Below are 15,817 nucleotides of genomic sequence, written 5' to 3'. Positions count from 1 at the left end.
AGATTTTGATCACCCTGGCCAGAACCGAACAGACTTTGGTCACCTTGCGCCAGACGGAACGGAACCATGACCAACCCTGGGCCAGACCTAATGATAGTAGTCTGATAGACCAAACACATCGAATATTGGGTATGGGACAGACACAACATGCCCACTTAAGGACCAGACCGAACAGACACAATTCAGGTAGGGGGTCATATGCAGAGGGCGACCGAATTTTTATCTAGGCTACGGGCTCGGTTGTACCGGACCCTTTTCCACTGCACATGACCGTCTGGACCAAATTTGTTATGGGTATTGGACATCATCCTGGACAGTCATATTAGCAAAATTTAACAGAAATGAGCTCCATAATCCTGCTGAAACATCAGATAAAATTAGTCATAAAGACAGTTTGTAAACGCTGAACAGGCGTTATAAACTTCTTAACAGAAGAAAAAGAATCGTAAATAAAAACATTTTTTTGACGTTATACTATACAGCACACAGCAGTGCCCACAAATATTGATAGCACCCTTTGTCTGCTTTTGTTTGTGATCTATTGTGGTACAAACATTGGATCTTTGACATAACTGCCGCTGGTTTAGTTCCGCCAGTTGGCTTAGCAGACTCTACCCGACAGTACCTAGCTGACTACTGGTGATCAGGGAGCTAAAATCTCCTATCATTTTTTAATGCGTCGGAGTACTTTGTTAAAAATACCATCGCTAACTACAATGAGCCAACAAAAATAAGACTGAGGGGACACTGAAAAATATTAAGACTTTTTAGGGGGAGATGGAGTTACAGAGATGGAGAGAGCTAAGAATGTGGTTGTTGATTCCAAAAACTGAACTCTCTACTGAGCTCGAATTTTGAGCGCGCGGTTTATTCAATGAAATTTGCGCTTGCATAATTTATTTTTTTTCGCTGTTTTTAAGTGTTTTTGTTTCACCATCTAATGCTCTTTTTCATTTTGCGTTTTTTTTCACCCCAGACTTCAAAAATGCAGTCTTAGTGATCCTTCCCTGCGGCTATTTCACATCACTTTTTTTCTGATTTTGTATGAATGACGTCATTTCTTAAACTAATCGGTGGTGAGTTTTAAGCTGAACTGTGTGATAAGTTTTTTTTATCTAATTGACTTACTTCAATCTCTAAATGATTTCTAACTTTTTTTAATGTAACTTCAGATCACTCTAACCCCTATGAAAGTGAATATATGACTCCTATATAATTATCAATGCTAAGAACAAATCATGGCGGCCGAATTAAATAATTAATTTTACTTTTTAAAAGAAATTTGTTGGAATGGTTTTAGTCAATGAAAATGTTGGAATCCTCATCAAATCATTTCTCGCTGTTGCTATCTATATAATACATCACGTAAAATTGTTCCGCAGCTGTTTCTGAATTCCGCAGTTTATGTTTAGTATGTTAATAGGTTCTTCAGCAATTTCCGCAATTTCGGAAAACAGTAACTTCCACAGTTATCTTCCACGCGTTGATAAATTAATTATTGTTGTCGACATTTAATTAGACAAAGGGAAAGAATTTGGTTCCCAGGCCTAGCTACAGATTTGTGAAAAGATAATACTCGACCAACATTTATTATGAAAAGACCGCACTTGACAAATTACAGCTACGAAAAGACGTTAGCTGGACTCTAAGTCAAGCTTGACTTAAGCTGGACTCACATTTCTCTCAATAGACTCTAACTGAACCCCAAATTTTCTCAAAAGACCTTAGATCAAACAAAAAATTTACAAAAATTTTAGCTCGACCCGAAGTTAGGGCTGGACTTAAGCTTGCAATGTTTGCAAAAAATACTTTAGCTAGACTCAAAAAGGTTTTTTCATGGTCCAGCTAAAGTCTTTTCATAACCAATTACAGTCAAGCAAGGTCTTTTCATGGGTCCACCATTAGTCTTTTCATAATCAACAAAGTTGAGTTCAGGTCTTTTCATGGGTCCACCATTAGTCTTCATAATCAATTAAAGTCGATCAAAGTCTTTTCATGGGTCCTTCATTAGTCTTTTCATAAGTCTGCTTTTTGCCTCTAAAATTTTACGTGCACCTATTTTGTTCATTTTTGCTTATAATAAAGTCAGCACGTATGCTACTTCATTTTTTACGATGTTCAAGAACCACAAATTTCTCAAAAACTTGCATTGTTGTGTTCATAACTTTGGAAGGGAACACAAATTTAATAACAGAACATTTTTGTCATGGCTAATGGGAACAGGACAGTCACACCAGGTTTCATTTAACCAAGAAATGTGGTGCCATAATACTTTATCTTAAGAGATGACAAAAATCTTTTGGCAGTTTTCCAACTGTTTCTTAAGTTGTACTGCTCTTCAAAGCTGGTGCAAAGCTGTTCTGTTTTGCTCCGGTGCTGCTTGCTTCTGTATGTACAGAAGCAGAAAAAATTTAAAGAAAGCCGAATTGGCAAAAAAGCACTTATAAAAAGACTAATACTGGACCCATGAAAAGAAAAGGCCTTGCTCGACTCTGGTTGGTTGTAAAAAGACTCTAGCTGGAGTCAAGGAAAGACCTGAGCTGGAATTTTACTGGCTGCTGGACCGTGTAATTATAGTCAATACTGCCCCCATTAGACTTTTAAAGTTTTTTCATTAGTCGAGGTCTAGACCTGGGTTGTAACCGATAACATTTCTTAACACCTTAAAAGAAAATGATTTAACTGCTTCTCGGTGGCTCCCTTATACTTACAGCTTTTGCATCTAATCATGAAGCATGGCAAACATCATTTGAAAAAAAATTTCAAAGAGGCTAAGTTGTTTGGAAACTAATACAACTACTGCTATGATATTGACTACCACCAACTTAAGTCGAGACCCGTTTCTGATAACGAGGAAGTTTGGGGCACTACTCGTTCGATGGAAGCCCTTCTTTACAATTTAATTGTCAGCTCTGAGTTTCTTTCTTTTTTAAGCTATACGCTTTTTGGCAGAAAAAAAATACCAAAACTCAAACAAAAATGTGCTAAAAGTTATTTACACACTCAGTTAAAAAAATATTTCCCTCAATTGGGAAGTTCAGAGACTGCATTGAGTGTCTTCAGTTTTTGATCTCATCGCAACTCTGCCAACTAGAATTTAAAGCTCAGCCTCAACTCAACCCACCCCCCCCCCCCCCCAAAAAATAAGCAATTCCTCCAGCGTCATCCTTAACCCTAGAAAAGCAGGAATTGAAAACTTGCAAGAAGATTGCAACATTATGAATTCACTTGAAAGATGATGCTATATATTCTTTTCTAAACAATAATTGAAAAACAAAAATTACTTCAGTTTGAGAATAAGTTTTGGTTAAGTTGTGCGAATCCATGTAACTTTCGAAACCGAAAAGCTATTTTGGCGAAAAAATAAAATACCCTTCCAAATGAATTTAAAAACTTGCAAGATTCTTGCAAGTTTTGAATTCTTGCTTAACCAGGGAATTGCTTAATAACTATATAAATATTCGGCTTGCTTCAGCTCTTATCAACTTTACGCTGTCTAGCATCACAACGATTGCTATTTCCTTGCCATTTACAATCAGATTGTTCGGCGCTAGCAATGAGTTTGTGTTCAACATTATCTTAGCATCGCTAGCTGGTATTGTGAGTGTTGCGTCTTCAGCTGCAGTTATTGATTTTTGGTCGGCTCCTGTTTTCGGAGTTGCTGCTTTCTTAGCAACGATGGCGAGCTCAAAAACGACAAAAGCGTTTAAAATTGAATCCAGAGACGTCATTCTCGCTTTGTTTCTGCCCGCCTTCTTTGGGCTCATTTTGGGGTCTGTGTTTGCGAACAGTGACGCAGAAATATTTGGCAAGCCAAAAGGTTTGATTGATGAGTCGATCTTATTAATTGCTCTTAAACGAAGTTCATAGCAATTATTGTAAACGTGTCGGTCTTTTTATGCACAATTTTTGCTTGACAATTTTGACTTTTGGAGTGACTTTTACGCCCTTGACTTTTTGCGTTTCGCGTGATCTAAAATTCTCTCTCAATCACAATTTCAAGCAGCTGAACTCAATTGGCGGCAATTTAATACTAAAAGTCAAATGAAAAGTGCGCCAAAACTGGAGTCATTTTTTACTTTAAATCTTAATAGTGGTGTACGTTAACCTCTAATGTGTTTATTTGAAGCCCACTATAGAACTTCTTAGTCCCATTTAGGCTCCCCCCCCCGACTGAATCAGGCTGCAATTGATTAGAGCTCCCACTAGTCGTTCAAGAGCAATTCTTCCGACGTTTAGTCGGTTATGTTTATAAACTGCAAAAGAATTATTAGAAATTTGAAGAATGTTCGGGGGTCTAAGCAGGCACAACTGGCGTCAAAATTGACAAGTACAGTAATTGAATCATGATCTTTTAACTTGCAATGCTAATCAGTCTGGGGAACAACTACAGGGACTATTACATCAACTCGTCTTAGGCACTCTCTCGAACCTCTTTATTTTCCGTTGATAGCAAGTCATCCGAAGTCTGTCTCTTGGTTATATATTGGGGTTCATTCTTTGAAGAAAATTTTTTTTGTTCGATGAACCGTGCAATTTATCATTTTTTTTTTTGCATTTTTGTGTTTTTTGTTTGATTACTCTTAAGTTGAAGTTTTTAATAGCCGATGAAAGTCTTCTGCGTGACAAAACTACTTGTTATGACATTTTCATGAGCTATAAATTTCGGTAAGACAAACATAAACACGCAAAATGTTTCTGAATTTTGCAATTTTTCTTCAAGTTTTATGAAAATATTTGTCATTCTTTCAGTTTTTCCCGACTCATGGGCCAAAGAATCTCCTTTAAAATTTGATAATGGGCCACTGCATGGTTTTTAGTAACAATGAAATGTTTTTCACCATTTTAGTGTCTCGAATTCTACTATTATTTTTCATAAAATATGGAATTTTTTACAAATTATTTGAAAAACTTCTGCCTTTGATTTAGTTGCTAGGGCCAATGGAATGGTTTGAACATTTTAACTGAACGAAGTTCTGTTTGTTGATAAAATCTGAAAATTTTTCTAAAAATTTTTTGTCTTTCACCTAGTTTATCGATCTTTGTCTTTTACCTAGTTTATCGAGCCAATGAACTTTTTAAGACATGATTTTGGGTTTTTGAATAGCCTCTAGAGACACAGAAATAGTTTTCGAGATACTAATATCACAATTTTCTGCAAATTTTTATTAAAACCTGCAAATGATTTCAGTTTTCTTGAAGTTTTCTGTCAATTTCTGAGTTAATCAATCTTCAAGGGCCAGTGAAACTTTTTCGGTCTTGCTGCTATAATGCTAGACTGAATTCAGACACAAATTTGGTTTTGCTTTTGGTGTAAAAGCTTCAAGAGTTTTAGCTATGAGTATGTTTTTATTCAGTATGTTTTAGTTTCTCAACTTTTTGAGATGATTTTGTTTGAGTTTTGGCTGGCATTGTGCAATAGATCTGCCGGGCAGGTATAGTACTTCTAAGTTCTTCATTCAAAACATTCGATTGTTTTTCAGGACTTGTTCTACTATGTTTTTGTAATTCGTTTTACCTTTTGATCACGTTCTTCGTTTTACGTAAGTCATGATTTTCACGTTTAAGTTCTGACTTACATCACTCACTGTTTCAACTGAATAGATTTTAAAATTTTCACGTTTTCAATTACGCATTTTGGTGAATACTGTCAAGGTTAAAAGATCAAAATCAATAGAGACAGAATAATACGATAAAACTCGGTCATTAAGTCATTGAGGTTTAGGTTATCAACGTTCATCAGAGTGTTTGCTGGCTGACATTGTTATTAAGCTTGTTGGCTTTGAGTTTAGAAGCTGAATTAAGTATAGTTTTAGAATTCAGCCAAAACGGCACGTTAAATTAGAACACTTTTTGACCCTGAAAGGAAAACATAAAGAATCTCTTCTTTTTTTTTGTTTCAATCCCGATGTGGATCAAGCTCGTCAACGGCGGCTTTTTTCCGGCAATCTCCCGGCTACGGTATAACTCCTGTTGCGATAACAATGGTTGATTAATTTACTAATTATTTATAATGTAGACGCGCGCTATATTAAACGGGGATCTTGCATTTATGTATCTTGCATATATCTTGCTAGATGAGCAGTACTGAGAAAAAAGTCAAGAAAATTTTGACCATAGTCAAAAACACAGTTATGTAAATAATGCCTCTGTTTTACACTCTTTCATCCTTTTTTAGGTGTTTACAAACTTGATTTCAGGAAAGATCAAATTCTAAGCAGACAAGGCGGCTCGTTAATGTGCGGTCGCACATGAGGTTCCGACCCGACCTCATCTACATTTTTGACTTAATTGTCAACCAAATGAAGAAAGAACAAAAATAGATAATTGAGTTCAAAACAATCCTTACACAACCCATCTACTAATTGAATTACATAATGCCATGCCTTATTACAGCGTCAATGAGATCTGACCTTAAAGAGACTAGGAGACAAAAAAAAACAACCAACCAAACAAAGCAAAAACGAAAATTTCACGGCAAAAACCAAACACCTAACCTTAAAAGCACATAGTAACAACGTCAAAATGCAGTCAGATAAAACCTTAACTACTCAAACTTAATTTCTCCTATTTATACAACGGATGGAAAGTTTTATTAATGAGACTAAGTTACAAGTCAACAGAGAGAACGATCAATGAGGCGAAATTCAAAAATTAATCAACATTTTTTAAACCAAGAAAATTCGAAAGTCTTAAAAATCATTCGCTTTTAACCTAATAATTCATGATAAATTACTATGAAGTTACTACAAAACCAAATTACCTTGTCTTTGGGTAGTTTAAGAGTTAGAAACGAACCAAAGAAAAACTTTGCAACCATTAAAATCATTAGCTATTATCTGAATATTATGTATTTTTAACTTAATTCTTTTTTCAACCAATTTAGCTGCAAGAATTATACTGAAAGATTAAATAGGTTTATTTGAGCCACATTTGTAAACCATTGGGATCTGTTACTACGCGATTGTTCTGAAAGAAGAGAAAAAGAAGCGCAAAAAATGACCACTCAAAAAACGTTTATAAAAGCGCATATTGTCCAACCAAGAAAGCATCGGTGACAAATAATATCAGTTGATATGTTATTTTTTGGAATACAAAAAATTTGATGTGACCTCTCATTGATGAAAATAAGTTAAAACTTTACGAAAAGAACAACAAAAATTGAAAATGTTTGAAAATGTATATCCTAATCTTTAAGACTAAAGGCTATAAACTGACTAACTGATTCTGGTAACATCATTTAATCAATCCTCAATTACAAGCTTAATAGACTTGTCAGCAATTTAAGGCTACCTAAAGAACAAAAACAGGCAAAAACAGCAATTTCAAGAAAAAAGTCGAGCGAGAAAAGTGTCGAAGGCATTAGAAAATGAACTTTTCACTGAACACTTTTATATGTTCAATTAAATTTTTAACAGCAAGGAGATTCCTCTTTTTTATCAATACAGTTTCAAAAAATCACATATGAACAAATACATTACAACCATGAAATTTTTGAGAAAACTCTTAGTATCAACGCCAATAATTTCAATAGCTTTCAGCGGAATCCATTAAGTACGCTAAATTATGCTTCCATGGGACAACAAGTTTATTTACCAATCATATTCAGTCATTAAGATCTTACAACAAGTTATTGAAGATGAAAACAAGAACAAAGACCGGCAACAACCAAAAATTCATTAGAAATGTGCCAGAAGAAAGTGTCGAATCAATTTAAATCATAAGTTCTTCTCTGAAAACTTCAAATATGATCCGTTGAACGTCTTCCGTAAACCAATGGTAACCATCAGTATTAGGATAATATGCTAAGGTTTCGAAAGGATCCAAAAATTAGAGAAAGTAAACGAAAGTTTAAAAAATATGAAAACTAGTGGCATTGAAGTTTTAAAACTAATCGATAGAAAATGAAAACGCTTACCAGATTAAATTTGGCTGCACTAGAAACCAATATGGATCATGCAAGTACTAAGACTGACTAACAGTCCACGAAAAAAGTTTAGGTTAGTGTTCAAAAAAATTCGAAATTTTTTTTTTCAAACTTAACAACCATTAAACACAAAAGCTTTTAACGGAGGCCAATAACTACGCTCAGGAATAAAACAATGGCACAAAAAAGAAGTTTGTCATGCATAGATAATCAATAAGAGATCGCAATAAGTCTTAAGACTATGGAAACAACAACAAAAACAGGCGAAAATCAAATTTCAATAGAAAAGTGCGAGAAGAAAATTTCGAAGCCATTTAAACCATTAGGTTTTCTCTGAAACTTTACCTGTGATCCTCTGAAGGTCTTTTCCAAGCCAATAGGATTAAAATAATATTTGGATAACGTGTATAATATTTGGATAATGTGACAAAACTTCAAAAGAAACAAATAATACGAAAATATACAAAACTTTTTTAGAATTTTGAATTTTGTGTTATTGAAGTCATATAATCAATAGTTAGAAGATAAAACCGCCAACAAAGTTTATTTTAGTTTTTGTTGAGAGCAAGTGGGTTCTGTCAATACTGAGATTGACTAAGAGTTCAAAAAAATTTAAAGATTGGTTAATGTTCAAAAAAATTTTCGAAAAATTATTTTTAAAATTTTAACTGCCATTAAACTCGATGAATTTCAATAATAGTCAATAATTACGCTCGAATACGCTTCAATAGAAGTATGGGTATGTTTGCTATGCATAGGTGATCAATAAGACATCACAACAGGTCTTATGATTATGAAAACAACGACAAAATCAGGCAAAAACCAAAAATTGCGAGAAGAAAAGGTCGAAGACATTTGAAACCAAAGGCTTTTCACTGAAAAACTTATCTGTGATCCACTGAACGTCTTCTTTAAGCCAATAGGAGCTGTCAGTTTTAGGATAATATGATAAGATTTGAAAAGTAGCCAATAATACGGAAGTACTCAAAAAAAATTTTAAAACTTTTCGAAATCTTGTGCATTGAAGTCATATTACTAAAAGTTAGGAGATTAAAACGCCAACTGGATCAAATTTGTTTACAGTAGGACGGATGAGGATGCTGTCATCACATAGAATGACATACAGTTCACGATAATAGGTTTATGATTGGTTAATGTTCGAAAAAATTTTCGAAAATTTATTCTTAAATTCTTAATGTCTTAACAGCTATTAGCTGTCCACTCAAAGCACTAAGTATGCTCACTTATATCTCAATACGAAACATATGGCACTGTTAGTCAACGAGTTTATGCCATAAGACTTGAAGAAATTAGTAAAACCTCAAAAAGAATTTCAAAGTTTCATTTAAAATTACGAAAACTCAGAGTCGAATTTAAAAAAAAACATGAGCAGTTGCTTGAAAACGATTCTTTGTTCATTGGGCTTCATTTGACTGTAAAGGAAGTTTTTCATTAACGGAACCTCGATATGAAAAGTGACTTGTCTCTTGGTGACTTAAAAAAACAAAAAAAGTAGAAAAGTTTTATAAAAAAAGAGCTCTCAGATAGATTTCGAATTTTTTTGATATTGAAGCTCCCTCTGAGACCAGAACTAATCTTTTTGATCGCCTTTAGCCTATTAGAAACACAAAATTGGTTCATTTTTTGGCAAGATATTTAAGTTTGATATACTATTTATAAAGAAAATATCTTAATTTGAAGAAAAATCACACTAAAAGTGATCAAATGTCGCGTGTTCACACAAAACTTCAATCCTCGATAACTGCTCGAAAAAAAAACGAAAATTAAAAAAATCTTTTTAATTTTGAATTCTACGCTGGACCAGCTTTTTAATGATACCACTCACATTTCTCTGCGATGAATATATCGATCGGCCAAAATTGACTGAACAAAAAAAAACCCATTTGAGTATATAGTTCCTCCCCCCCCCCCACCACAAGTGGGGTCGGAACAATAAGTTTTCTATCTAAATATTTTTTAGAAGTTGATAAACATAAGTTTTATGAATTACAGCTTTTATATCTATCAATAAAAAATTGCTATGGTCAAAAAATTACCAAATTTTGAAGAATTTACTTCCTAAACGGCATAAATGCACAGACTAGGGCTGGACTTACAGAAACACTGTGCTCGATCGTAAGGTGGCGTGAAAAAACCTTGCGAATAGGTTCATGAAAAACTCAAATGGTCCATTCAAAGATTTAAGCTCGACTCAAGTTTTTTGCTGCTGGAATTAAGCTAAACTGGACTTAAGCCCGACTTTAGTTGACGTGTTGACTGGCTGTAGCTACCCCTTAACGTACACTTTGGGAGTTGTGTGCTACAATTAACATAGTCAACGCGCATGGTCTTTAGAATTTTCAATGTTCCTGAAATTATTAACGCAAAAAAAAACAGCTGATATAATATCAATATCAAAAGATTCATACTTTTAGAAAGCTACCACAAAACACCAATTTAACTCATTGCTGATGAAATGTTGATTATCAGATGCTAACTAGTTCCATGCAGCAGAACAATATGGCATTGGTCTACTTGCGAGAACTATTTTGTTTGAATAATTTCGATGTAGTTTTACGTAAGTTTGATTGGCATAGATCCAACTGATTTCGCCTGTTGGTGATTGCCTGTTGCAATGATAGTTTGGTCAAGCTTTTGGATGTTGCCGCATCCCCAGAAAGAAATAAAAAACTATTAATAATCCGAAAAAATAATCTCTCGATCTATGAAAAGGCGATGCTTGACTCAAGTGTGTATATGAACAGAATGTTGTTTGAGCCAAGAAAATACGTGCTCCATCCTAATTTTCTATGAAGACTTTATGGACCGAGTAATTAAAGTCAGCTAAGCCCTCCACAACCCGACTGTTAAAATAATTTGATACGTTGAGGTCTGGATTAAAGAACCGTTCAATTTTTGGCTCTTGAAATTGGATCGAAAGCGCCAAAAAAACTTTTCATGGGATTTTGTTCACAGGTCTTATTTTTTCTGGTTCAAATGGTCTTAAATTTCTATTGGGTCAATTGTTGTGGCCTATTTGTGCAACAATTTGGACGGCCTCTCTATCAAGTGTGTTCGCAATAGTAGCTAAACACAGCTGTTTACTATCCTCTCAATTTCGACCATCACTGCAACAAGACAACCAGCCACAACTGGTCGAAAAAATATGCGAAGCTGCAGACGCAAATTGCGAGCCAGAAACCAATTCTGGGAGCTGTTTCTTTTATCCCCCGTGAACAAATTTTCTGTTTTCAGAACAATAAAGAAAACAAACTAATATAATCAATTGTTCTCGAACGAAGTTTGAAGCAATTTATGTAAACTTGTGAATTTTATGCAAATTTTTTGCTTGATCGTTTTGTTCTAAAAGATTCTTTCGATTTCACTTCTTGAGTGACTGTTTCACGCTTGACTTCTGTAATTTTCCACCCATAGAAAATTTTTTTCAGCCATAAAAAATATCTGGGCTACAGTCCCCTCTTAATTAAATTGCCCAACCTCTCTGTCGTTCGAGAGCAATTTCTCCGACGTTAGTCGGTTTATATTTTGCAGTGGTACGGGTCTGACTGACCTTGTCGCCTTGCAAGATGTAATATTAGGCAATGCAAATAAAATAAAAACCGTTTAAGTTCGGGGACTTGAAAAGGAAACAATTCTGTCGTCAAATTTGGCTTAGACTATGAGGAGGCGCGAACGCACAGGAAACTGAAAAGTCTAGGAAAAGAGCTTACGTTGTCGTCCAAAGAGGACTTAGAAAATGTGAGGCATCCGACAAAGCACGACATTGATGGTGGGTTTAAAATTCGACAATCCAGAGACCCGAGATTTCAAAGTTTGGCTGCTTCACTGGGCAATTATTAGTGAGTTTAAATTCAAATTTGTCAAATTTAATCCTAACCCGGGTCGAGACCGAATGGTTAATCTGACTTGTAAGAACTTGCAAGTTTCTTGCAAAAGATGATTAACATGTAAGAATTTGAAAGTCGAATGGTTAACTTGTAAGAACTTGCAAGTCGAATGGTAAACATGTGAGAACTTGCAAGTCAAATAGCTAACTTGTAAGTTTCCTGCAAGTTCGTTCCGGTTGAGTTCGACTCTTATTGGTTAATTTCAATTTAACACTCAGTCATTTACCACAGAAAGCGCCTGAGACTTAGTTGCTCAATTTGCACAACATATTACAGTGCAACCTAAGTTGATAAAATGTATACTTCTTTAATTTTATCAAACAAAGAGGTCCTTTTGCAATTCAATTAATGAACATTAGATATCAATTGGCTTCTTCACGACTGCTTTTTTAAAAGTATTCCTAAAATTTATACTCTTTTTGACTTTGATTGAAGTTTCAAATTCATATCTCTCGATTTTTTATTTTTGAAGCATCTGCTTACAATCATATCTTGGAACTTTTTATGTATATATATATATATATATATATATATATATATATATATATTATATATATATATATGTATGTATATACATACATAAATATATATATATATATATATATATATATATATATATATATATATTGCTACAATATAGGCAGAAAAGTCATCTGGTAACAAGTTATATACAAAAAAGTTATGTAAGAGTTTATGTAAGACAAATGTTTAACTTGCAGGAAACCTGCGAGTTGAATGGCTAAATTTCAAGAGCCTTTTAATTCGAATGGTTTACTTGTAAGAGCGTTGTAAGTCGAATGGTTAACTTGTAAGAACTTGCAAGTTTCTGGAAGAGAAACTTTCAAGGCGATATCGCCTTGTAAGTTTCTGCCAGAAACTAGGAAGTTCTTACATGTTAATCGCTCGGCCTCGACACGGGAAGGTACCGAATTACTAGAATTTTTACATCTCTAAAGTTTGAGTTGATGAAAAGTTAAGATAATATGCATTAGATACTGATTTCATAATCAGCGGTATTTCAAATGCTTTTTTTGGTATCTAATAGTTTAACATAATTAAAACCTCATTTTTCATCAAAGTAGACATTTTCAAAAAAATTAAAAAATTCTATAGAACTACAAATAGGCTTCCACAAAAGTTTTGGTTTATGTCAAAAGAAGCTTTAGTAAAAAAACTGAAAAAAATTGTTGAAGTATGGATTATGAAAAGAGAGTTTAATCTGCAGTTTTATGCACAATAGCATATATTTTGAACATATTTGAGCATATTTCTATTCGAGCTTGACGTGAAAAAATATTATGAAAGCGCCAGGTTTGTTGGCATTTTTAGTTCTAATCAAAACTGCACCCCGCATTTTGTACCTGTCTCCATTGTCTTCAAATTGTCCTGACAAAAAAAATGGACAGCAGCATATCTTTTCTTCGAAAAGAATTCAGAAACTCCTATCTACTTTTTTCAACTCGGAAGCAAAAGTGATCAATTTCTACCTTTTGCATTTCCGCCTTAAAATTTTATTTATGCCAAGAAGACAGCCAGTTTTTGTGGCCTCTCAAAGTCTTCTTTAAACAATCCCTTGAAGCAACAAAATGTTAAAAAACACACTATTTTAGAATGTGTTCCGATTTAAAACTTTCTGCATGAATGACTCTGTGGTAAACTGTGTTTTTGTTCAAAATACTTTCCACAAAAAAATGCGAAAGTAAAATAAAAACGGTTGTTTTTAGCTTTTGTCTTGATTGTAAACTTGATAAAGGTCTTTTGCAAGAAACAAGTACTTTCTATGATCATTTTAAGAGCAACATGTTTTGGTATTCCAAACAAAACCACGCAAATTTACGCTAATTACTTTCAAAAAAAGTTTCCATGTTTTTTGATTTTGTCACTTTTTGAGTTTTTCAGACCTACAGGCCTAGGTGGCAAAAAACCTCCCCTAAGTGTCTGATAATAGGTAACGGCATTGTTTCTAGTTGTAATGGAGTAGTTTTCAGCCTTTTAACATCAGGATTTTTATAACTTTTTTGTCAAAACTTCCAATTTCTTGACACTTTTCGTTATTATCCAAGTTTTTGTAGTAGGTTACTGCATAGTTTCTAGATGTAATGGAATGTTTTTAAAAACTTTATCGTCACAAATTTTATCAATTTTTTCAAATAAAATTTGCAATTTTGTAAAGTTTGTTGAAAAAGTTTGGTCGCTTTGCAGGTTTCTCTAGCCCTAAGAGCTAAAGAAACTCCACTAAGGTTAGATATAACTTCACTGCATAGTTTCTAAGTGTAATGGAATGTTTTCAAGATTTTAACAACACGAATTGTAGCATTTTTTGACAAAACTTGCAATTTTAATTGTTTTCGGCATTGTCATTTTTCATGTTTATCAGCCTCAAGGGTCAGAAAGCCTCATTGATAATAAGTTACTCAAAAATTCCTATAAGGTACTCAAAAATTTCAGGAATTTTAAGATAAAACTGGTAATTTTTTCATTTTCATTATTCAGGCTTCAGGGGCCAGAAAACTTTTATTAACTGGACAATTTTTGTTGGCCTTGGAATTGAATGAATCCTTTGAATCTTTTTAACTTTTTAATATCACAAATTTTAGCAACTTTGTTAAAACTTCATTTTTTTAAAAAATTTTTTGAATGTTTATTTCTTTTTATTTTCTTCCGGCACAAGGGGCCCAGGGGGCAACTCCAAGGTGTGATAATAAGCTGCTGCATAATTTCTAGAATTATTGGAAGTATTATTTATATTTTAGGAACTCGAATATTAGCAAAATTGTTATAAAGTTTAAAATTTGTTCAAATTTAAAATTTTATAAAATTTTATATGTGCCTTAAAGTTTTATATATGTCAAGAAGACAGCCAGTTTTTGTGGCCTCTGAAAGTCTTCTTTAAATTATCCCTCGAAGCTCCTTAAAATATTGCGTGAAAATGTTTAAAAAACACTATTTTAGAATGTGTACCGATTTAGAACTTTCTGCATGAATGACTCTGTGGTAAACTGTGTTTTTGTTCAAAATACCTCCCACAAAAAATGCGCAGTTTAAATAAAAAAGGTTATTTTTAGCTTTAGTCTTGATTGTAAACTTCTATTGTTATAAATTTTTGTTCTTACGCAATAAGTATTTGTCTTTTTAATGCAAAAACACGCAGGAAGGTAGTTTTTCCCAACTTAATGTTCCTACGTAGCCAAGATTGTCTAAGTTTACAGCGCAGGACGTCTTGTATATGCGTTGACATTGTCCTCAAATTTAGCCATATGTCCTTTGTGGTTTTTAATTGCTGTCAAACGAAATTTGTAGCAGTTTTATTTGTCCTGTTGGTCTTTTTTATGCAATGTTTCAGTTTCACTTGACCAATTTTTTGTCTGACCCATTTGGTTTTCGTCCCCAAAAACGGGATAAACAGGTAGCGCCCAGCGGGCATTAAGTTTCATTAGAGGCCTTTAGCCGCATTTACAGTTCATCAAGTCCTTAGTGTGGTAAAGCTATTGGGAAGGCCCTAGTTTAAGGTTAAAATGTCATTTTTAGGAATTTTCGAACCCCAAATGTTGCAACTTTTCGTGTATTTTTGTCATTTTTCTGATTTATTGCTGGACCAGTCTAAAATTGAGGCCGGTTAAAGTTGATAAATGTCTTTTGCACGATACAATTACTTTTTATGACATATTTTAAGAGCTACATGTTTTGGTACTCCAAACAAAATCACGCAAATTTACGCTAATAATTTTCAAAAAAAATTACATGTTTTTTGATTTTGTCAGTTTTTGAGTTTTTCAGAACTACAGACCTAAGTGTCAAGAAACCTCCTCTAAGGCTCTGATATTAGGAAACCGCATTGTTTCTAGTGGTAATGGAAAGGGTTTCAGCATTTTAACATCAAGAATTTCATAACTTTTTTGTCAACAATTCCATTTTTTACAATGTTTTGGCACTTTTCGTTATTATTCAATTTTTTCTAGTAGGTTACTGCATACTGTCTAGA

The 15,817-nt window shown here is 33.8% G+C and overlaps 1 protein-coding gene across 4 annotated transcripts in view; it reads left to right on the top strand.

Moving 5' to 3' along the window:
• LOC142345339 (uncharacterized) overlaps positions 1-15,817 on the top strand; it is a 47,687-nt gene that overhangs the window by 5,003 nt on the left and 26,867 nt on the right. For 3 of the 4 annotated variants that reach the window (XM_075397349.1, XM_075397367.1, XM_075397358.1), the window contains exons 3-5: positions 3,476-3,820; positions 10,904-11,137; positions 11,604-11,787. In XM_075397349.1, coding sequence (XP_075253464.1) covers positions 3,476-3,820; positions 10,904-11,137; positions 11,604-11,787 — 763 coding nt within the window. The remainder of the gene's footprint in view (positions 1-3,475; positions 3,821-10,903; positions 11,138-11,603; positions 11,788-15,817) is intronic. The other variant, XM_075397374.1, reaches the window with a different exon arrangement.

The sequence above is a fragment of the Convolutriloba macropyga genome, chromosome 1, assembly GCF_964194025.1.
Source record: "Convolutriloba macropyga chromosome 1, txConMacr16.3, whole genome shotgun sequence".
In the NCBI taxonomy this organism is placed as follows: Eukaryota; Metazoa; Xenacoelomorpha; order Acoela; family Convolutidae; genus Convolutriloba; species Convolutriloba macropyga.
Note: the sequence above shows the minus strand (reverse complement) of the source record. Positions and strands in the feature narration are given on the sequence as shown.